The 23,327-nt window shown below is 39.2% G+C and overlaps 1 protein-coding gene across 5 annotated transcripts in view; it reads right to left on the bottom strand.

Annotated features, from left to right (window-relative positions):
- The window catches only part of GRIK2 (glutamate ionotropic receptor kainate type subunit 2), a 304,612-nt gene that overhangs the window by 72,038 nt on the left and 209,247 nt on the right, over window positions 1-23,327 (bottom strand). For all 5 annotated transcript variants that reach the window (XM_038760909.1, XM_038760908.1, XM_038760911.1 and 2 more), the window contains exon 12: window positions 8,754-8,977. In XM_038760909.1, the coding sequence (XP_038616837.1) occupies window positions 8,754-8,977 (224 nt within the window). The remainder of the gene's footprint in view (window positions 1-8,753; window positions 8,978-23,327) is intronic.

Below are 23,327 nucleotides of genomic sequence, written 5' to 3'. Positions count from 1 at the left end.
ATAATTACAGCCAAGAACAGACAATATCCATTTAGTTTGAATACTCCTAGAGCAAAAAAAATGATTTGGATATAAGATCCAAAAGCATCTTCTAGTTATCAAATCCTGCTATTACTCAAACTTAAGCAGTCCATGACCTTAGGAAAGGTATTAACATACTTTGGCCAATTGAATTTTTAGAGAAGAAAATCCACTTACCACCTTGCTTCACAGACCTAGAAAGAATGGGTTAGCATATCTATACTATTTTGTGCTCATTTGGAAAATATGCTACATGTTCTATTCACCCCAATCCTGTTTCAATGAGAAGCAATAAGAGAATTTCTGAAAATACTTGAAATGAGTATTCAAGTTTCAACCGGTACTGTTTAAGAATCCATGAAAACAGATCGTTTCATTCGATAGTTATTACTTTTCTTCAATGGGTCCTTAGATGGATGACAGAGTGGCTTTAAAGTTAAGGATAAAAAGAGAAAAAGTGTTGGTTTAACAATACTGTCTGGTCACCGACTTTTTATCTAAGCTACCCAGCTGTATACAACACTTAGCAATATCGTACATAAAAAGGACCAGATGTCTTAAAACTAACCACTACATTTTTTTTAACTTCAAATTGTATTCTTCTGGTTTCTTACAACCTTAAAAAAGATGCTTGGCTTTCCACATACTCTGGGATATTTAAAGTAATACATCCATCATTCAACACTCCACTAAGATTCCCCCAGATCACTCTGGTGGTAATGTAAATGCACTCAGTAGAACACTAAATGACAGTGTAGTGAAGATGGCTCAATTGTAAATCTTGCTACTAACACAAGCATTTTTAGCCAACAGTTTTTCTATCACTGAATGATTGAGTGGACAGAACCCAGGCACTATCAAGGTACCTCTTACTCCAACTCATCTGGATCATTAAAATAAAAGATAATTGAAGAGCTGATTCTAGCTAAATCACATTAGAAACCTCAGAGGAAGAGATTGATGGCATTTTAAAATCTTCCATTGAATTCCAATTTGCCTTTTTTTGTCTGCCAGGATTCATTTTTATTACCCCCAAGATGACCTGCTTATTCCTCTGATGCAGCATTTCCTTTTTAAAATATGCAAATTTTAGTGACATGCAAACACATAAAAATATGAATAGAATTCAAAATGGCTATAGCAATTGCAAACAGATATGGTGATTCTATGTATAGTTTTTTTTTAACAAAATAAGATGTCATATCAAAAATAAATATTTTTTTTTTCGGTAGACTGTGAGCTTCTTGTCTACCAAAGATCATGTCTACCAAATCTATAGTACTCTCTCCAAGCACTTAGTTCAGTGCTCTGCACACAGTAAATGCTCATTAAATACTACTGATTGACTGCTGGAGGAGATTAAAATTGCTGGCTTGATTAAGTTGTTTCAGCCCGTAAGCATCTTGTTTTCCATGATGAAATAATTTTTTAAATATTCTCAAGAATTTTAGTTCTGCTAACTTGTAACTTCGGAAGCCAATTGACTACAGGTCAATTCCTCTACTCATGACTCTTGATTTTGAAAAAGCCATCCCTGTTTGCCATTCAGTACCAAGCAGAAACAATTTTCGAACAAAAGGTCAGTCTACATGATCTGCAAGATTGAGATTTACACACAAAGGTTTTGATTTCAAAAAGGGAAGGAGGAAGAAACTTACCTAATTTTATTACACTAAAATTAATATTCAGGTGCATATTCTGAACCAACTTAGATGACAGTTGCAGCCCTAATCAATTGCATCGTTCATCATGCCAGTAACATTAAGAAGGTCATACAGGACCATTTTTTTCACCATTGCTTCAAGTACTAACTCAGTAAATGCAATAAGCCATCTCCTAGCCCATTTGCCCACCCCATTTTACTACTGGTTGTGTGTGCAGGAGAGGGGGGCTTCAATCCCATTAGTTGCAGTTCAGTATCTGAGTCTGTGCACTTGAGGAAAACTGCGCTGTTAGCAGAAAGGCAGAAAGGGAATTCTGGATGTGGGTGTGAGAAAATATTGTTGAAATATCTTCAAGGTAAAATGCAAGAAGGGAGTGTGGAAAATGATTTTAATTTCTTTTAAGTTTTTGAAAATCAGTATTAAAGTGTGTGTTTTCATCTTCTCTCCCAGTCTCTGAATATTTTCCTGTGGTTTGTTTCAACAGATGTGCGCATATGGACCCTATGTGTTTTTCATAAACTCAATGGATCAGAAATACAAATAGTTGAACTGAAATGCCAATACATTAGAGAAAAACAGATTGCCAAGCCTTCAGTTCAAAGATAGTCTCAGGGGCTGTGCCTGAAAATACACAACTCAGCAGCATCCTTTGACCAAATCTACTTGAACTCACAGGAAGAGAATGGGAGAGTGAGAAGTCACTTTTCCCTGGCTCTGGCAAAACTGAGAAAGAATAAATTTTGTCCTATTCCTTTTGCTCTCCTTGGCTTTGGGACAAGGCATCCAGTAAGCTGTGGGCAGGAAATATGTCAACCAAATGTCATTTGGCACTTCCATGTCACCAAAGTACCTAGTCAAAACGCACCTAAGATTTTATGTACACATCTTTGTTCTATATTATTTCCTCCTATCTGTAATGCAATTTTAGTGTCTATCCCCACTGATAGATTGTAAGGCCAATGAGGGCAGGGATGTCTGAAATGTCTATTGAATTCTCCTAAGTGCTGTGCAATCAATCATATTTATTGAGTGCTTACTCCGAACACAGTAGTCACTCAAAAAATAGCTTGATTGATTCCCCACCAGGGGCCAGTGGTTCTGTGTCAGATCCCTTCCCCCAATATCAAGACAACCCTTTCTTCCCCCATAATTGTCTACCAATTCTACTATATTGTATTCTCCCGAGGGCTTAGTACAGTGCTCTCAACACAGCAGTCACTCAATTAATACCATGGTTTGATTCTATGCTCCCTGAAATGCTTCAGTATACCAGACCAAGAGGTGCAGTATGGCTCATTGTTCTTTGGAGAGCAGAAGAAATGGGTTCTAATTCACACCACTGACCAACTATGTGACCTTGGGCAAGTTGCTTAATCTCTCTGGGCCTCACGTCTCTTTCTTTTAGATTGTGAGTCCAACTGGGAGGGACTTGAGTTGCCTGATCATGCTTTATCTACCCTGGCACTAACAAAATGCCATAATTATTATGGCATAATTATTATGGACTCAAAAGGATGTAGTAATCCTAGATGTTGATATAACTCATTTCTAACATAGCTGGTACTTTTCAAGACACAATTTCCAGCAGTCACATTCTCTGATTATATATCTGCAACACCATGGACTAAGACAATGAGTTTCCATGACCTACTTACTCAGGAATTGAATCACTCCCCAATAGAAAAAATCCCAAGGGTTGGCTGCCATGTCCAGAAGCTAGTCTACCAAGATATTTATTGAGCTGACACATATGGAGAAGCTCATGCCTGGTTTTCTTCTGGCCAAGAAGAGTCTCAACACCTACTTTTGAAAGACAGGAGCTGGCTCAGCAATGGAGACTGAGTGCAGCTAGACTGTAAGCTCCCCCATTTGTAAACTGTAAGTTCCTTGTGGCTAGGGAACATGTCTACCAACTCTGCCGTAGAGCACTTTCCTAAGTGCTTAGTACAGTGCTCTGCACATAGTAGGTGCTCAATAAATATGATTGATTGCAGTTGTGTGAGCTTTTTGGCCCTGGAGGATGAGAGTAAGGAGTCCCTCATAGTGGCCATACTGAAGCACATGTTAATTCTTTGGCTGTGCAATCAGTCCACAAAGGCTATTAGAGTCTAAGATACTAAAATGGTGGAAAACCCAGAAATACTGGGGTCTCTCTAGGTTACCTAAAGACTACCATTTTTCTCCTTTCCTCATCCCTGACCCTTGCGTAGTAGGAGACTACAGCACTTGTGTCTGTACCCCCTAAGCACTTAGGTACTCTAACCACTGAACATCACAGCTCTTAGGTACTTTATACTACTTGTAATCCATTGTAATGCTTGTCTCTCCTACTAGATTGTAAGATCTTGTTTACTTCAGCACTTAGTGCTTGACGCATAGTACGCATGTAACAAATACCATAATACTACTAATACTCTATTTGTACTTACCCAAGTACTTATTACAGTGCTGTGCTTACAGTAGGAACACAATAAATTCCATTGATTGAATAATAGCATTTACTGAGCTCTCACTGGGTACAGGGTACTGTACCAAGCACTTGACTTGGGAAGAAATACACCTTTCTCCGATAACCTGTTCTAAGCAGTCCTAGTAGGATATTCTTTTTCCTTCAAATTCCAACAAAATCATTTTCCTGGGGAAATCTTGGGAGGAAAGCTCATTACTGCTTGGCTACAAAGAAACATCAACAAAGAGGAGTTGTGCTAAATGGGGGCAATCAAACAGTTAGCCAGGGAGTGGCTGTCCTTCTGTTCATGTTGGACTTTTGGTTTCTTGTGTTAAAATGCCTCATTATTACTGTGTTAGGACACCACCCACACACCTCCCTTTTTATGGTATCTGTTAAGCATTTACTATGTGCACTGTACAAAGCACTGGGGTAGATACATCTTCCACATGGAAGTCTTAATCCCTATTTTACAGATGAGGTAACTGAGGCACGGAGAAATTAAGTAACATGCCAAGGTCAAACAGCAAACAACTGGAGAATCAAGTCCTTCTGATTCCCAGTCCTGTGCTCTATCCACCGGGCCATGCTGTTTCACAATGATTTCCTAGACACACTTGTTACTTTGCAGTAATTATCAGCTTCAGTAATTTGCCAATATTTCTGAAGAAATAAGGTTAATATTCAGGCTTTGTTCCATGTTGTAGAAAACAAGACATGAGAAAAGGAATATACCTTAGGAGAGGCATGGAAAATAGAATAAATTCCTCAATACAGTCTAGAAAATGTGTCAGGTGTGGAGAAAACCAAAGATTTCCTATGATTTACCTGAGAAACAATAATAAAAATTCAAGCAACACCTGCCCATTAAAGGTTCCATTTTTCAAGGAAAAAATTGAAATTGTTTCTTAGGAATTTAGTGGGACAGGTTTGTTCTGAAGGCTTACAATGAAATTGACTTTACATTTCAACATGACAACAGCCTTCTTGACAGCAGACTGCTCTAACACTGAATATCCCAGCAAAACAGTTATCCATTTTTGAGTGCATAATAATCCCTCATTGCCCTTCACTGTACATTTAATGTCGCCCATCAGAGTGACAGGAATATGAAAGCTATTGCACTCTAGTCAGAAGCCAATATGAAAGCTGTTAACACAAGCACTTTGGGCATCATCTTTGTAACCTAGTTAAGCTATCAAGATAGTGGGTTTAAAACAGCATCTTTTATCCAGGGCCAAATAGAATTTACCTACTACTACTATTACTACTGAATGCTTACAGTTTGAAGTAAATATTTCAATCAATAGCATCGATTGACTGATGCACCTACTCTATGCATAGACTGAACTAAGTGCTCAGGAGAGTGCAGCAGAATGAGTAGACATGTTTGCTACCTTCAGGTAGCTTACAGTTTAGCACGATTGTCTGTTGTGCCAGGTACTTTCCTGAGCACTTGGGAGAATATAATTGAGTTTACAGGACAAAATTAGAAACTTGAGTTCCATGGCCCTAGGTAACATGGCCATCTTTTGATGGACTTTTCTTAATCTCATAATTCAACCTGAAGAGTGTGAGTAAAGTAAAGCAGTCGAGTTTTGATAACACCCTCAAGTCACGTTGACACCAAAAGTACAACCTAACTTTTGCCATCACATTTGACTTCATACAATCTTTAAATATTTTGGAGGTTTAAGGCAGATGAGACCCTAATTCTGAACAAAGGAGATTTGCCCTCTGCCAGCCAATCAACAGAGTTCATTGATGTCTCTTTCTGGACTAGTAGTCTCTGCTCCCTTGACTGTCTCTTCCATAAAACATCATTAACTTTTAAAATCAGGACATTTCTTAGGAGACTACATTGTGCACCTGTCTGAAACTTCACAGACTACTCTTCCTCCCAGATGGGCATTCTATTAGGCAGATGTTTGGCTAACAACCAAGGCTGTGTTAATTGACAGTGAAAATCTCTCTGTTTAACATGATTCAGAATGAAAGGGAAGAAATATGGTCTAGCAGAAAGAGCACAGGCTTGAGAGTCAGAGGATCTGGGTTCTAATCCCAGCCCTGCCATTTGCCTGCTGTGTAACCTTGGGCAATTCACTTAAATTCTCTGTGCATCCATTCCTTCATCTTGAGTCTCAATACCTGTTCTCCCTCCTACTTGTGAGTGCACAGGGGCTGTGTCTGTCCTGATTATCTTTTATCTAACCTTGTGCTTAGTACATGCAGGGCTTTGCACTTAAGTGCTTAACAAAAATGACAATTATTATGAAAAGCCTTTTAAGTAACCTTCTGTATAGAAACAACTCTTTTTGGTATTCCTCTGCATGGAAATCTATTGTGGCTTAGAATATTCAATTTTCTCAAGTAATTGAAGGAAATGTCCATGGGGAAGAAGCATGGGCCATGGTTCCAGGTTTATTCCTTAGAGAACCTTTGTTATCTCTATTGGTTCCTTTTTTCTAGTTGAAGTTGTATTTGAAGCAAGGTGAAAAACCCTTTTATTAACAGCATAAAGGAAGGGCACCCCAACCAGAATCCTTGAAAAGATTACTGCTAACCCCCCTGGCACTACTAATATGAAGAACAGAAAAGGGAAGAAAGTGAAAGAGAAGAGAAAGTACTAGGTGACCAAAATAACTAAGGTGAACTCCTTTGCTTTGCTGACCCTGATGTTGTCTTTGCCAAACTCTAAACACACAGTGAAATGATGCAGACTATAAAATTCTGCTATTTTCCTTTTTTTATGGCCTAACTCATCATTCCTTACATTCTGTAAAGGAGCCTTTGGTAAAACTGTCTTCACTAGTTTCACTCTAACCTGATAACCTAAACCCATCATCTCAAGAAAGGACCATCAGACATTGAATGATCTTGCAGCAGGCTGATGATGTCACTAGGCTATAAGGCAAATTATAGCATTAACTTAACGAGTATAGCATTCAAAATGAAATTATGCTAATCAAGGAGGAAAATCAGGAGCTCAAATTTTAAAAAAACTAAGACAGGAGGGAGGACTGAGTGGAAGTGAGTAAGTGGGGGGTGGAATTTTATTTTTTTTTGAGATTTACAGGGATGAAAGTGTTGCAAACAGCCTTGGGCTGACTGTTTCCAGTGCTTCATCACCTTGACAGGCAATCACCACCCCTGCTGCTTTAATTTAAACCATTCTTTATTATTTATCCTTACTGGGTTAGAAAACTATCCCTCAGCATCCTCCCTGTAAAAGTCTTGAAGTCACCCTCAGCCTGGGTCTTTTTCTGCTGAACTTATACCCTGACTCTTTCTCAAGTCTATATTTTATTACTTGTTTTCTGTACCATCTGAATTTATCCTGTTGTCACTTTTTTAACCCAAGTCAATAATAATATAAATAATTAACTATTTATCTTAAGGACCATATTTTTCTTCAGTTCTGTTGAGGAAATTGATATTTCTTGGTCAATAACATCATTCCACTAATGGAATTATTCCAATTTGAAGAAAACAATGCAGGACAAAGTAAATCCAACCAATTTACTTTCATAACACTTTCTGTCCATTCTTATTATTTTATTAATAAAGTACTTATTTTAGTGATTATCATTGTCAATTATTTGACATTGTTTCTATAAAATTGATGAACTACAGTTACACTGTTGTGGCAAAAAAATTGTGATGTTCATCAGATAATCTTATTATTCACAAAATTGAAGGTTTCGCTTATTCCCCGAGGGATCATTTTTGGGGAAAAACTCTCCTAAATTGAAGTGTTAATTTGATAAAAATGTGGAATAGCAATATTTCAAGATTTTAGGGGTCAAAGACTTGTTATTGAAAATTCAGATTCAAGTCTTTAAAATATTGGTGCTTGGGTTTTGTTATCACTGCAGTGTATTATTAATATCTCAGCCTGGGAGTCAGAAGGACCTGGGTTCTAATTCCAGCTCTGGCACTTGTCTGCTGTGAGACCTTGAGCAAGTCATTTAACTTCTCTGTGCCACAGTTACTTTATCTGTAAAATGTGGATTAAGACTGTGAACCTTATGTGGGACATGGACTCTGTCCAACCTTATTACCTCCTATCTACCCCAGCACTTAGAATGGTCTCTGACACATAGTAAGTGCTTAGCAAATACCATAAAAAAATAAAATGTGTAATGTCTGCCTCTCCCTCTAGACTGTAAACTCACTGTGGGCATGGAATGTGTCTACTTATTTTGTTGAATTGTACTTTCCCAAGCAGTGAGTATAGTGCTCTGCACACATTCAGTGGTCTAAGGACCTGTGACCTGAATTGATATTGCCTTCAATGGCAGCTCTTTCTGACCCAATATTCTCTCTGAAATAAAGACTTTCACCCCAACTATCATATTTATTTTGGATTGCTAATATGCCCTAATTAGGGTAGTTCTGTGCCCTACTATTCTAATAGCTTAGTGACAAACAGCTTGCTGCCTGCCTTCAAAGTCAGACCGTGTAAATGACGGAAAGTCCCCTGAGAATGTGTTCCTCGAACCACCCCAAAGTGCAAAACAAAAATAAGAAAAAATAAAATCCATTGTGACTTTTGACAATCATTAGTGAGAAAAAGGAGGTAACAATTGCCAAAACAATCACAAAAGTGAGCATGTTACCTGGCTATGACAAAGAGCACACAACTGACACCCAAGTAAGCCAGCAGAATATACATCCAGATATCAGGGGAGAGAGGATTCAGGAAGGAGAAGACGCCTGGATTTGTACCATTGGGCTTGCGGTACAAAATACTTATTCCAAGAGTCATAAAGGGCTTGGAAAAGTCGATGACCTTCTCTCGGACATAGGTAATGGCCAGTGGTGCAACTGCCAGGTCAGCTTTCTGTGGATGGGAAGAAAGAGGGAGAAAGAGAGACAGACAGACAGACAGACAGAGACAGAGATTGGTTTTAAATCAGCAGCATCAGAATCAAAGTAAAAAAAAAGCCAATGTATATTTCAGAGATCTTTCTTTCCAAAGGTTGTAGCACATTTCACTGTGCTGCCTGCCTGCTAATTCTTTACACTCTGCATCCCCCAGTGGGAATACGATGGGCAGGGATGAGAGAGTCTGAGTGATGCTGTGCCAGCCACTGTTGCAGAGTAAACTCCTCTGTGCAGGTTCTTGGTCCTGAAGTTCTAGGGCTGAGGTTCTTCTGTCATTTGCAATGACTTTTTTAATGGTGCTAAGCACTTACTATGTGCCAGGCATTGTACTAAGCACTGGAGTAAATACAACCTAACCAGGTTGGACACAGTCATTGTCCCACCTGGGACTCAAGGCCTTTATCCCCATTTTAAAGATGATAAAACTGAGGCCCAGAGAAGTGAAGTGACTTGCCCAAAGTCACACAGCAGACAAGTAGCAGAGCCAGGACTAGAACCCAGGTCCTTTTCATTCTTCTAGGCTGTGAGCCCACTGTTGGGTAGGGACCGTCTCTATATGTTGCCAACTTGTACTTCCCAAGCGCTTAGTAAAGTGCTCTGCACACAGTAAGCGCTCAATAAATACGATTGAATGAATGAATGAATTCCCAGGACCTTGTTCCACCCACTAAGCCACACTGTTTTTCTTCATCTGTACTACAAAAGAGAAGAGCTTAACTGCTAATGTGATTGTTTTTTGCTACTACTTGTTAACTGACTGAATAAATCTGTAGATATAGTCGAACAAGGAAAGAACTACACTTTTCTGAAGGCCTAACTCAACTTTTTTAAAAATTGCTATACTGAATGTCAACATCATTTTACTTTTCAAATTATCTAAAATTCTGTACCTTTTGCCATGGAAAATAGTGGAGATCATAAAAGAAGTCAGAATTTTTCAGGATGGCAAAGCCTTAGGAGTGGGGAAATAAATCTGAATTTGAACTTGTAAAAATTAGAATCCTAAAGAGAATTTTGGCTTTTTTTTCCTTTCAACTTTTGCATTTTTGTTACGAAGAAAATTCCTCATTATTCCTGGATGGATGCTAGTTATTGTAGAAATCCTTGCAAAGATAAGTTGATGCTCTTACTAAGTTGCTGTTTCTTAAAACATCTCAAAACAATGGATTTTTCTCTCTTCCTATTCAGCAAATAATCCTGCTCTGAGCTTCCACACTCCTCCTACCTCAGTTTAGACTCACAGAGATGTTGGACTGTTTAAAAGACTCTGAATGTTTTTCTGGGAAAATTTCCACATGTTTTTTCTTCTCTGAAGAAGTAGGAGAGTGGAGAAACACTCCTCAGGTATGACCATCAAGCCTGAGACCACAGGACAGAGGAGGAAGTAAATCATAGGGACTGATGATTGAATCTCCCCTCAGGAACAAAGGATGAGTCTCTGCTCTTAAACTTTAAGACTGAGAACCTGAGTACAGGAATTGATTCTAGTGCTAGTGGGTTGCACAGTATGACTCACATTCCCTCATTCCTGGCCACTGTGTTGCTGTACCCATATTGTGAGATGACCTTTTTCTTAATGGTATTTAATCTATCATTTAATTTGATGAGGATTTTTTTCATGGTAGTTATTAAGTGCTTATGGTGCCAGAAACAGTACTAACAGAACAGTACTGGGTAGAAACCAGATAATAAGGTTGAACACAGTCCATGTCCCATATTCACACTTGCAGTCTTAATCCCTAATTTACAGATAAGTGAGGTACAGAGAGGTTAAGTGACTTGTCCAAGGTCACACAGCAGCCAAGTGATGGAGCCAGAATTCAGAACTCAGATCCTCTGACTGCCGGGCCCATGCTCTTTCCACTCGACCAGACTGCTTGCCTTTGTGTCCACATTAGCCAGCTCCAGGAAGAGTCCAGACTTGAATCTAGGCCTCCTGATTTCCAGGGGAGTGGTCTTTCTAAATGGACCCACAGCAGGGCAAATTCTAATTAAATATTTGCAATTGTCCTTGCTCACTGCTCATTAGAACACACTCTCCCAGTGGTTCCTAAACTCTCTGAGTTTAAATATGGCTTCATAAGCCTCTTAAGTAAATCCAATTCCACAGTCATGAGAGCACAATAGTTTTCTACTCTCAGATGGGAAAACTGTCCAACTTCCTATCTACCTGAACCATGGCTCCTACTGATTTGCTAGTGGACTCTCAGCTTAGAATATTTTGAATATCAAACATTTACTGGATCAGGCAAGAAGACTAGATCCATCAAGTGAAATAAAGTGGTGGGCTAACCAGTTATTCTATGAATCCAGAGAAGCACCTGGGATCTTCAAAACATTCAGTAGGACCTGGGTTCTAAGTGACTCTGTCACTTGTCTACTGTGTAACCTTGGGAAAGCCACTTCACTTTTCTGTGCCTCGGTTACCTCATTTGTAAAGTGGGGATTAAGACTGTGAGTCCCATGTGGAACATTGACTGTGTCCAATCTGATTAGCTTGTCTACCCCAGTGTTTACCATAGTGCCTGGCACATACTGTTTAACAAATACCATTTAAAAAACCTGGTAATATAATAGTAGCCTTATTTGGATTCCCCAGGTGTTTTTTTTTTATCTTAATTTTTTCTGGATTGACTTTCTGTGTGGCCCAAATTCCCTGGACCATTAACATTAAGCCTTTGAGTATTCTGGCTAGAGATAATGATAAATTGTGGTATTTGTTAGGAGCTTACTATGGTCCAAGCCTTGTACTGAGCTCTGGGTTAGATACAAGATATTCAGATCAGACTCAGTACCTGTCCCTCAAAAGGCCTAGGTAGCAGTGGTACCAACCTTCCCTGAGTGGAATAAGATTCCGGACACCAGTAAATTACTAAATCAATATCCAGGGTAAACGCTGACCAGGAATCCAAGATTCAACTCTAAGATCTAAAAGGAAGAGAGTTATTCCTAGGGGAGAATTTTCAATTAACCTATTGATGGGTTTGTACTTTAAAGGGAAAACATAGTTCCTGTCCTCCCTCTACACTGGGGTTTTAATAAATTGATATTTTCTATTAGAGTCTAAATACCATTCAGCAAATTCAGAGAGGATGTAGTTCAGGGCACACGCGTTTTGCCTGTACTTTCAATTACAAAGGAATGCAGCCAGCTGAAATTATTAAACATGCATGGAGTTGGCACTTAGGAAGACAATTATGCACTTACTAAACAAACAATTATAACTTCAGTGACAAATAGGCTCAGTTACCTACTGTTTAGCACTTTCTGATTCAGGAAAAACAATAAGAAATAAGAAACCTAGATGCCTTCTTAGCCTACCTATCCTTAATAACATCAGTAGTACATATACATATTCTTGTACATATTTACTATTCTATTTATTTTGTTAATGATGTGCATCTAGCTTTACTTCTATTTATTCTGATAACTTGACACCTGTCCACATGTTTTGTTCTGTTGCCTGTCTCCCCTTCTAGACTGTGAGCCCGTTGTTGGTTAGGGACCTTCTCTATATGTTGCCAACTTGTACTTCCCAAGCGCTTAGTACAGTGCTCTGCACACAGTAAACGCTCAATAAATACGATTGAATCAATGAATGAATGAATGAATGAGTGAAAAACACACAGAAATTATTAACCAGCTGCCCAGGGTAAGGGACAGGCAGTAGCAAAGTGCATAAAAAAGTGTGCCCCAAGTTAGGCCTGCAGCAGAGATGATGAAGATTCAATTTATTTATTCAAGTGACTATTTCTATGAACACATTTTATTTCATTAGAGAGACTCATTACAATGAGATCATTCTGAATGTAATGGAAATTGTGCTCTTGGAAAGGTGTTCAGAATGATGACAGCACCAACTTCCCATCAGGCGACTAGGCATTTTGTTATCATGTTATCAAGGGCCAGAAGCAAAAGAAAAAACAGCCTCCTGGGGCTTTGTGACACAATAGGCTCATTCATGAGTCTTTCCCCTTGGTGGGTTTGGTCTCAATTTTGCCTCTCAGTTACAAGTGAAAATGAGATTAGCCTTGCCTTGCCTCAGCCTTGCACAAAGCCACCACCCCTGTAGCTTGGAGGGAAGCCAGTGAGAAAAAACCACCAAGGTGTGGAGGCTGGCAGTTGAAAATTCACAGGAAAAGGCCAAACCAAGTCATGTGGGAAAGTTTACAATATCAATTTTTCCTGAAACAAGCACTTCCTTTTCATTATTATGAATGTGCTATGTTTTAAAGGCAACAACAATAAAAAAATCATAGAATGCATTTTCTCTGGAATAGGAAAATACCAAGGAGACAAAAAACCTCAAAGGAATCCACTGCATGCTTAAGATGTGGGGAAAGTATTCACCTCTAGACTGTAGGAGTGTGCTTATTTTAACACTCATTCCTTCTTAGATTGTGAGTCCCATGCAGAGACTATACCTGCTCTGATTATCTTTCATCTCCCCTAGTGCCTGGCACAAAGTAAATGCTTAATATGATCATAATGATGATGATGGTGCTTATTAACAGACAGTTTTGGGACCTGGGGCTTGTGTCAGTAAAACAGAAAAATAATGCCCTAAAGAAATCACTGAAAGGAAACATACACAAATATAGCATAATATTTGCTATATAGCAAATATAGCATTATAGCATAGCCTCCTAAGGCTCCCCTCCCTGTTGCTGACCACATCTTTCTCTATGTGGACTGGTCAAAAAGGGATTTTTGAGACAATTCACTACATGTTCAGTTATCCATTTCCTCTGTCTTCCCATGTGCAATTTCCAAAGATATGATATGATGAAGCTTCCCTTCCCTCCGGCTTACTGGCTCGTTAATCCATCAATCAATCAATGACATTTATTGAGCACTTTCTGTGGGCATAACACTGCGCTAACAGTTCAGAGAGTACAATTCAGCACAGCTGGTAGACGCATTCCCTGCCCATGACGAGTTTAGTCTAGAGAGGAAGCTTACACCCAGTGACCCAGCAAGGGTGAGATAGTGTGAGTGGCATAGTACCAACAGCTCGTACTATAACCAATTCCCACAAACAAGATTTCCCTCCTGAAATCTTGGGACCAAGGCCAAATTGTCTGTCTCAGTGGGCAATGCCATGATCACTGAAATGGAATAAACTGGGTGGCAAAGGCTGGAAGAAGGATCTTTGCAGCTGACGTAGGTGAAAATTTCCTCGGTGATGAATGGGATAGAGAAGAATTTGGCATGAGAGACGAAGATTCATTAAATTATCTACCGATGCTTCCTAACAGTGATCAATCAGTCAGTCGCATTTAATGAGTGTTTACCATGTTCAGAGCACTGTACTGAGCACTTGGGAGAGTACAACATAACAGTCAGTAGACACATTCCCCGTTCACAACGAGCTTATAGTCTAGAGGGGTACAGTCTAGAGAAGCAGCATGGCATAGTGGATACAGCACGGGCCTGAGAATCGAAAGGTCATGGGTTCTAATCTCAGCTCTGCAACTTATCTGCTGTGTGACCTTGGGCAAGTCTCTTCATTTCTCGGTGCCTCAGTTACCTCATCTGTAAAATGGGGATCAAGACTGTGAGCCCTACATGGGACAACGTTATTACCTTCTGTCTACCCCAGCACTTAGAACAGTGCTTGGCACATAGAGCTCAACAAGTACCATAATTGTTATTATTACTATTGTAATCTTGAATATTTCTCATCAGACTTTGGTACATAATAAGTGCTTAGCAAATAAATACCAACCTAATTATAGGGGCCCTTAGAGACCATTCTATGCTCTCCCCATGGCTGCCATCCTATCCTGCCCTGCACCTCTGGAGCATAAAGGGCAGACACAGCAGCAGCTTGAGGCCTCTAGAAAGTATACGTAGCAGCCAAGATAGTGGAGCCCAAGGTTGTAACTGTGGTTGGACTCTGAGCCATGAAGAGCCTGACTGTCTGCCCCTCCAGCCACTGTTCCCTATTGCTTCTTTGTTTTCCTTTATGCATTTTGACCTGGAATAGTATTGTTTTACTGTTCTTTTTGTCTCCCCCTCTAGACTGTGAGGTCGTTGGGGGAAGGAAATGTGTCTATCAACTCGACTGTACTGTTCTCTTCCAAGTGCCTACTACAGTGATAGGCCCATTTATTTATTTATTTACCTTATTTATACAAGTAAGTGTTCAATAAATACCATTGACTGATTGATTACTGTTTCATCTCTCCTTGCCATCTGTGGGCAGTTCTTTCCCTCCCCACTCTAAGGGCTGGGGGCTGTGTATAATCCCCACCATTGTACTTTTTTCCAGGACTTAGTCAAGGAGATGTTTAATAAATAATATTATTGGGACTACTATTGAGCATTTATAATGGACAAACAATTGCTAAATGTTAGGAAAGATACAAAATCACTGAATCGACACAATCTCTTCCCTACATGGGGCTCAGAGTCCAAAAAGGAGGCAAAACAAATATTTTATCTTAATTTTACAGATGAGGGAACTGAGGACCAGAGGATTAAGTAACTTGTCCTCATTCACATAGCAGGATAATTGTAGAGACAGGACTATAACCCATATCTCCTGACTACCAGTTCTGCACCACTAATAAATAGTACGGTTAATTAGAGGCTTACAGTCCAGAGCACATCAGTGAGGAAACTTGAGATGAATATTAAATTTGGATTTTTATTGGCCAAAACCTGAACTTGGAACATACATTGCTTATTCAGAGAAAATAGCAGAAAGGTAATTTATTCCAACCAACAGTGTTTTTGCCATAGTCACAGACAAAGGCAACAGTGCTGTTCCTCTGTAGGGACTTGTTGTTTAAATAGACAGGGCGGAAGAGAAGATGTACATAAAAAATGTAATTAGGAAGAAGGTCAGCTCATACCTCAATTCTGCTGTTTCAAATATTTATCCAAGTTTCACCATAAGAGGAAAGATAAACATCTTCTGAATTGAAATCAAAAGTGGACCAAAAGTAAATTGTGGATCAAATCTAATCTACAATGATGATCATAAGACAACAAACCCCTTCAGATGTTGGGTTTATGATTCAAGATTCAAGTTAACTTTCCCAAACTCAGTATACTGTTTTGAATGGCATCAAATTCCCAATTAGATTCTTATTGAAATGTAAGCTCCACAAGGGCAGGGAGTGTGTCTTTCACTTGAGTCAGTCAATCATATTTATTGAGCACCTACTGTGTGCAGAGCACTGTACTAAGCACTTGGTGGAGTACAACAGAGTTGGTAGACACATACCTTTCCCACAACGAGCTCACAGTTCAATCTTGTGTCCTTTCCCAAGCAAATAGTACAGTGTTGTCCATGTGGTGGTGGTTCAATATGTGTCATTGATTAAATCAATTTCCCAAGAATTGGAGAATTCATTCATTCAGTGCTATTTATTGAGGGCTTACTTTACTAAGTGCTGGCAGAAAAACAACCCAGGATAAACAAGACACAGTCCTTAGTACTCAGGGAGCTCACAACATAAAATGGCAGTTAGGAGATTGTTCCACAGGCACATGATTTCTTTCATAAAGATGGAAAGACATAAGCCTCAGGTAACAAAGAGCCCCAGATTATTGTGCTTAAGGGGTTGTGGTCAGACTATAAATTACCTAAACTCAGAGGACTGCAAGAATGCCAATGTATCTAAAACCAGTACACCTAAAGCAAGTTTAGACCATACAGCCTGGAAAGCAAAGGAAACCACACAAAAGAAATCACAAGGAAAGCGGAGTTGTTGTTCCCACTGTCTTAAACAAAAAGCTTTAAACCCCCAAACTCTCCTTTAAAAGCAGAACTGAACAAACGCCTCTCAGTTGAGAGAAATTCCATGTTGTCAGTGTTGTTTTAATATTAATGAATTAAGCTCATCTGGTGAGCTGCACAGTACAAATGCCAAGCTTTGTTCATTAGCTCAATCCCTGCTGATCTCAATCTTTAGGGAGAATAATGAGTATGTTTGTCCAATTATAACTTAATAGATACCTATGTGCTGATATGCTCTGGGTGGGTGGTCGGGGGAAACTGTCAAATGAATTTGAAATTAACCATTATATAAACTAGCTAATAATATGCATTTACATAAACTGGATTAATCCAATCTAACTGTTTTTAAACAAGTGTTCACCTAGAAAACTCAAATATCCAAGAGGATGCAGCATGGTCTAGTGAAAAAAAAAACACAAAACTGGGATTCAGGAGTCTTGGGACTAGTCCAAGCTCTGCCATTTGCCTGCTGAGACAGTTTGGAAAAGCTACTTTTATAGAATGCATATTAATCATATATATGCCCATAATATTTATATTATAAATTATTAATTTGTGTTAATGTCTGTCTTCCCCTCTATACTGTAAGTTTGCTGTGGGCAGGTAGGGTGTCTACCAACTCTGTTGTATTGGACTCTTCCAAAAGCTTAGTACACAAAATAAACACTTAAATACCACTGATGATGACTTATCCTGACTGGGCTACAGTTTTCTTGTCTTTAAAATATCTGTTCTCCCCATGGTAGTCTGGGACTGTCTAATTCTAGGGCAGAGAATGCATCAGTTTGTTATTCTGTACCTCCCAAGCATCTAGTTCAGTCCACCACACTACGTTGACATTAAGTAAGTGCTGCTACTTATTACTACTACTACTACCGCGACTATTACCACCACCACCAGGGTTGGGTTATCTCTTCGAGGTGTACTCTTCAAAGTTTTAGAATATTAGTACACTTAGTGAGACTTATGGAATTGATGGAGGATTTAAATAGGTGGATAGGCAAATTTTATCCTATAAAATTTGAAGAGAACAGTCTTGACAGGTTACAGAAACACAAATACCAACGTTTCCCAAACATCTCAGTCAAACAATTGAGTGCCTACTGTGGGCACAGCACTGTATTAAGTGCTAAGGAAACTACAATAGAAACACAAGATGTGGGCCCTACTTTAAGTGGGTTTGCAATGTAATGGGGGAAGACAAGTAGACTCAAGTTCTTTTCAAATCATGAGAGAGAATATATCTAGTAGTTTGAGTGTGTAGAACCACAATGAATTAGCTCCAATAAAATGGAATTCCACTAAAAATATCAACGTCTCACCTTGGTCAAAACTCACTGATGATTTAGAATAATCCAGAATTTAGTTCAAGAATTCAATTTAGAATAGCACCTCTTCTCTTTCAAGAACCCAGCAGTAAAAGTTTGGAATTTCAGAGATTTCCCTTTGGTTTTATTGCTTAAAAAAAAATAATCCTCATAAAGATTAACCATAGTCTTTAGCCATAATTAGTTTGTCCCATTTCATTTGTGTGAGAGTTACCTTCCACTAAAGTTCTACAAGTGATGATGTAGTGTTAGTCCTAAAGGTAAAAAAAGAATGCTGTCAAAACCTAGTTTTTTACTTCCTACATTTTTCAAAGGATAAATTCAGGAGTACTATTTCAAGCTAAGTTGGGAGATATAGTGGCATCCTAGAATTATCCACTTATATGTACATCATGTAAGGTATTGTTTGGTTCTCTTATTCGGCAAGTTATTCCTACAAATTTGAGCTGTTTTACTCACCTAAAAAATCTGTGGAACACATGCTCCACTGAAAGATTTCCAAACAAAGCAAAACATCATTATTAATAGTGTCATCGTTCCATGCACTTCCTTGGCTCATTAGATGCTAAGGTCGGAGACAGGATCAGAGCAGCACCAGGGACACATTGAGAAGATTACTGGAATTAAACTTAGTATAAAAATTTGCATACAGAAAAATTTAAGATCAAAATGTCTCTTAAAATTCTAACAATTGGAGCTCCAAATGAGTAATTGCTTAAAGGCTATGTTAAAATCCACTTGTTTCTTCATTAAAATTGACATCAGGTTATCATTATTCCAGGGTGATATAAGTAAAATTCTTCCTCTTTTCTGTTCCCCTTTTTCATGTCCATGGAAAGGGTGGTCAGAGAGCCTCTTGTTTGAACCCCGGCCCTCCCAGTACTAGACTGAGGACAGACCAGATGAAAGCCAGACTGTTTCAAATAAAAGCAGCCAAATAGGTTTAGATGATGATCTAAGGATCATTCAGTGGTATTTTTTGAGCACTTGGTGCAGAGAACTATACTAAGCACCTTAAAGACCAGAGTAGTTACTAATAATGATTATGGTATATATATATTTTTATTTGTGTATCTGTATATATGTATTTTTATTTTATTTGTACATGTTTATTCTATTTATTTTATTTTGTTAATATGTTTTGTTTTGTTCTCTGTCTCCCCTTTCTAGACTGTGAGTCCACTGTTGGCTAGGGACTGTCTCTATATGTTGCCAACTTGTACTTCCCAAGCGCTTAGTACAGTGCTCTGCACACAGTAAGCGCTCAATAAATACAATTGAATGAATGAATGAATATGGTACTTGTTAAGTACTTGATGATGATGCTGCTGATGATGCAGATGATGACAGTATTTGTTAAGTGCCTACTATGTGCCAAGCACTGTTCAAAGCACTGGGATAGATACAAGGTAATCAGGTTGTCCCACGTGGGGCTCACAGCCTTAATCCTCATTTTACAGATGAGGTAATAGGCACAGAGAAGTTAAGTGACTTGACCAAAGTCACACAGTTGACAAGTGGCAGAGGAGAGATTAAAACCCACGACCTCTGACTACCAAGCCCGTGCTCTTTCCACTAAGCCACACTGCTTCACTTACTATATGCCGAGCCCTATTCTAAACACTGGGGTATATACAAATTATGTAAATTGGACACAGTCCCTGTCCCACATGGAGCTCACACTCTTAATCCCCATTATATAGATGAGATAACTGAGGCCCAGAGAAGTTAAGTAATTTGTCCAAGGTCACACAGCAGACAAATGGTGGATGTAGGAATGGAAACCAGGTCCTACCCCACCAGAAACGTAGGGTGAGTACAAGCGGTTACCCAGCACTTGGAAATCTGGGAAGTTGGAATCCGTAGGTCAGGTGACCAGTGCTAAAGTTGAAAGCAAATAAGGAAGCTGAGAAGCAGTGTGGCCTAGTCAGTACACCATGGGCCCGAGAATCAGGAGGACCTGGGTTCCAACCCTATATCCACCATTTGTCTGCTGTATGACCTTGGGCAAGTCACTTTATTTCTCTGTGCCTCAGTTAACTCATCTGTAAAATGGGGATTAAGACTGTGATTCCCTTGTGGAACAGGGACTGAGTCTAATCTGATTAGCTTCTATCTACCCATTGCTTAGTACAGTGCCTGGCACATAGTACGTGCTTAACAAATACCGTTAAAAAAAGGGGAGGCATGAGCTGGTATCTCTGAATCTCCTTATTTCTTATCAAACTCAAATAAACCCCAGAACATTCCTGGTTTTGTATGAAAACAACAATTTTAACTCTAGAAGAGATAGAAGTTGGCACTTGGCTCTTTCAGGAGCAGCTGAAACAACAACCTAGTGCTAGGTCAGTGTAGGAGATTGATGGCAGAATGCCAAGGAGCCATGTGGTTAGACTCACAATAATAATTGGCATAAACACTAGATTTATTTGTGCTCTAGCAAGCAGAGCCACCAAGTATTTTTATTCTTACAAATGTAAATGTCTTTTAAGTTTCACTAAGCATTTCCCTCAGAAACTCTTCAGCGCTAAGTGCTAGTGGTTAATTGTCATCTGCTTGTAAAAACATCCGGTTTGCTGTGCTTCATGCCCACTGTAGCCCTTGGGTACATATCATATATTCCATTGCTTTTTTATTAACACTGTAATCATGATCTTAATAGTAATAATAGTGATATCTGTTATGCACTTACAATGTGGAAGTAATGTACTAAGCGATCGAGTAGGTACAAGATAATCCTATTAGTAGTCCTTATCCTGTACTGTCCAACTTGGGGCTCACAGTCAAATAAGGAGGGAATCTTGAAATGCCAATACTTTTGATATTTGATTAGGGCTATAGGAAATTAAGCTTAACCTTTAACAATCAATCAGTCAATTAATGAATGGTATTTGTTACCTTGGCTATGTATCTTCTTAAGCACTCTCCAACCCCACAGTACTTATGTAACTATTCTTACACGCAGCTATTCTCCCTATCCCTGGATTTGTGATCTTTGGACATTTGTTATTCACCCCACCCTCAACCCCATAACACTTAGGTTCTTATCTTTAAACTATACACTGTAAACTCTGTGGGTGGGGATCACATCTACTATCTGTTAATACAGTGTTCTACACACAGTAAGCAGTCAATAAATACCACTGATTGATTGAGTGGCTGATTCAGTGCAATAGGTTGGTAAGCTTGATTCCTGCCCACAAGTATCTTAGAGTCTAGAGGGGAAGACAGACATTGACAGAGGGGAAATGCTACAGTATAAGGATAATGTAGTGAAGGCACAGAAAAGCAGGCACAGAGAAACAGCGTGGCTCAGTAGAAAGAGCATGGGCTTTGGAGACAGAGGTCATGGGTTCAAATTCCGGCTCTGCCAATTGTCAGCTGTGTGACTTTGGGCAAGTCACATAACCTCTCTGTGCCTCAGTGACCTCATCTGTAAAATGGGGATGAAGACTGTGAGCCCCCTGTGGGACAACCTGGTCACCTTGTAACCTCCCCAGTGCTTAGAACAGTGCTTTGCACATAGTAAGTGTTTAATAAATGCCATTATTATTATATATGTACAGAAGTGATGTAGGGCTTCGGGGGAATAACAGGTGCTTAATGGGTACAAGTGCTTAATGGGTATAAACACAAGGGCAGATCACTTTATAAGGGTGATTTGTGGCCACTCAGATCTTTCTCCAACAAATGATTTTTTTTGGTCTTACCTAAATTTTTTCATTCTTTTAACTGCCCACATTCCAGGAATTTCAGCTGGATCTGTCAATATCTACCTAAGAAAATTGACTTGTAAAAATGGTTACCTTTTTTCCTCGCTATATCTAAGAAAGCCTCCATTTCAAAGTGTCTTTTCTGCCTGGAATTTCATTTTCAGAACTCATTTTCTCCGTCTTTATGCACTGAATTTTTTTTATCAAAATGAGGGAACATGTTTAAATGGAACAATTCCATCTAATTTAGCCAGAAAACTCTGCTGAGACTGTAGCTTTGATTGAGAGCAATCACAGAAGGAACTAACTGCTTACTGCACTTATCAGGCATTAGAAGGAAAGGCAACGGGAGTTAGTGGAAGTAGGATGGGACTGGGCATCTGGAGAATTGGGTTTTAATATGAGCTCTGTAACAGGCCTGCTGTGTAACCCTGGGCAATTCGCTTACCCTCACTGAGCCTCAATTTCCTTATCTGAACAATGTAGATGAGATTCCTTCTCTCTCTCTCTCAATTGGGTGCCTTTCTCAGTGCAGGGGGTATATCTGATTGGATGTCTTATATCTACCTTTATGCTTAGCACAGTGCTAGCACATAATAACCACTTAATACAACCCCAGACCAACTAAATAAGAGAGGGTTGGGAGAAAAAGAGGCATGCGGTCTGTGGGAAGATTTGTGGATGGGAGCCACTCCCTGTAGAAAGGGCTAATAGAAACTGCAGCTGGGAGAGAAGGATTGAGCTTGTTTTAGGTTATTCAATTTAGAGTTAAGGACATAAAGAGAAAAATAGAAAATCTTCAGTGTGGCTGTAGTGAATTATTGACTGACCTGAAATGCTCCTTGGGAAATGTTAATAACGGTAATCATAATTGTTATGGTATTTGTTAAGCATTTACTATTAAGCACTGTACTAAGCACTGGTTAGATCAGTTCAGACACAGTAACCTGTCCCATAGTCTAAGTATGAGGGAGATCAGGTATTTAATTTTCATTTTACAGATGAGAAAACTAAGGCACAGAGAAGTTAAGTGACTTGCCCAAGGTCACACAGCAGGCAAGTGGCAGAGGCGGGATTAGAACCCAGGTCTTCAGACAACCAAGCCTATGTTCTTTCCATTAGGTCATGCTGCTTGTGCACAGTGATCTGCTGTCTTATCTCTCTAGTACTCTTCCTAGCATTTACACTAACAAAACTACCAGAAGAAACAAAAATATGCTTCTCCCCATGAGAGAAAATATATTCATATGTTGTTTCATATTAAACAGCACACAAGAGAAATGTTTGTTCCCATAGTCAGGAAAGATAAATCAGTGGGTGCCACTCAGAGGAGCAATTGATACTTAGGTCTGATCTTTAACCATTGATCAAAACAAGATAATTAGATAAACTGGATGAACTGACCACAATGTGATTAAATATTAAAGAGAGCAGATCAGAGGCTCTGTCTTTAGAAGGGCTAATAGGGGAGACATGTCAGAGAAGCTTCGACAGATGCAATTGAAAATGATTAAT

Source organism: Tachyglossus aculeatus, chromosome 19, assembly GCF_015852505.1.
Source record: "Tachyglossus aculeatus isolate mTacAcu1 chromosome 19, mTacAcu1.pri, whole genome shotgun sequence".
NCBI classification, from domain to species: Eukaryota; Metazoa; Chordata; class Mammalia; order Monotremata; family Tachyglossidae; genus Tachyglossus; species Tachyglossus aculeatus.
Note: the sequence above shows the minus strand (reverse complement) of the source record. Positions and strands in the feature narration are given on the sequence as shown.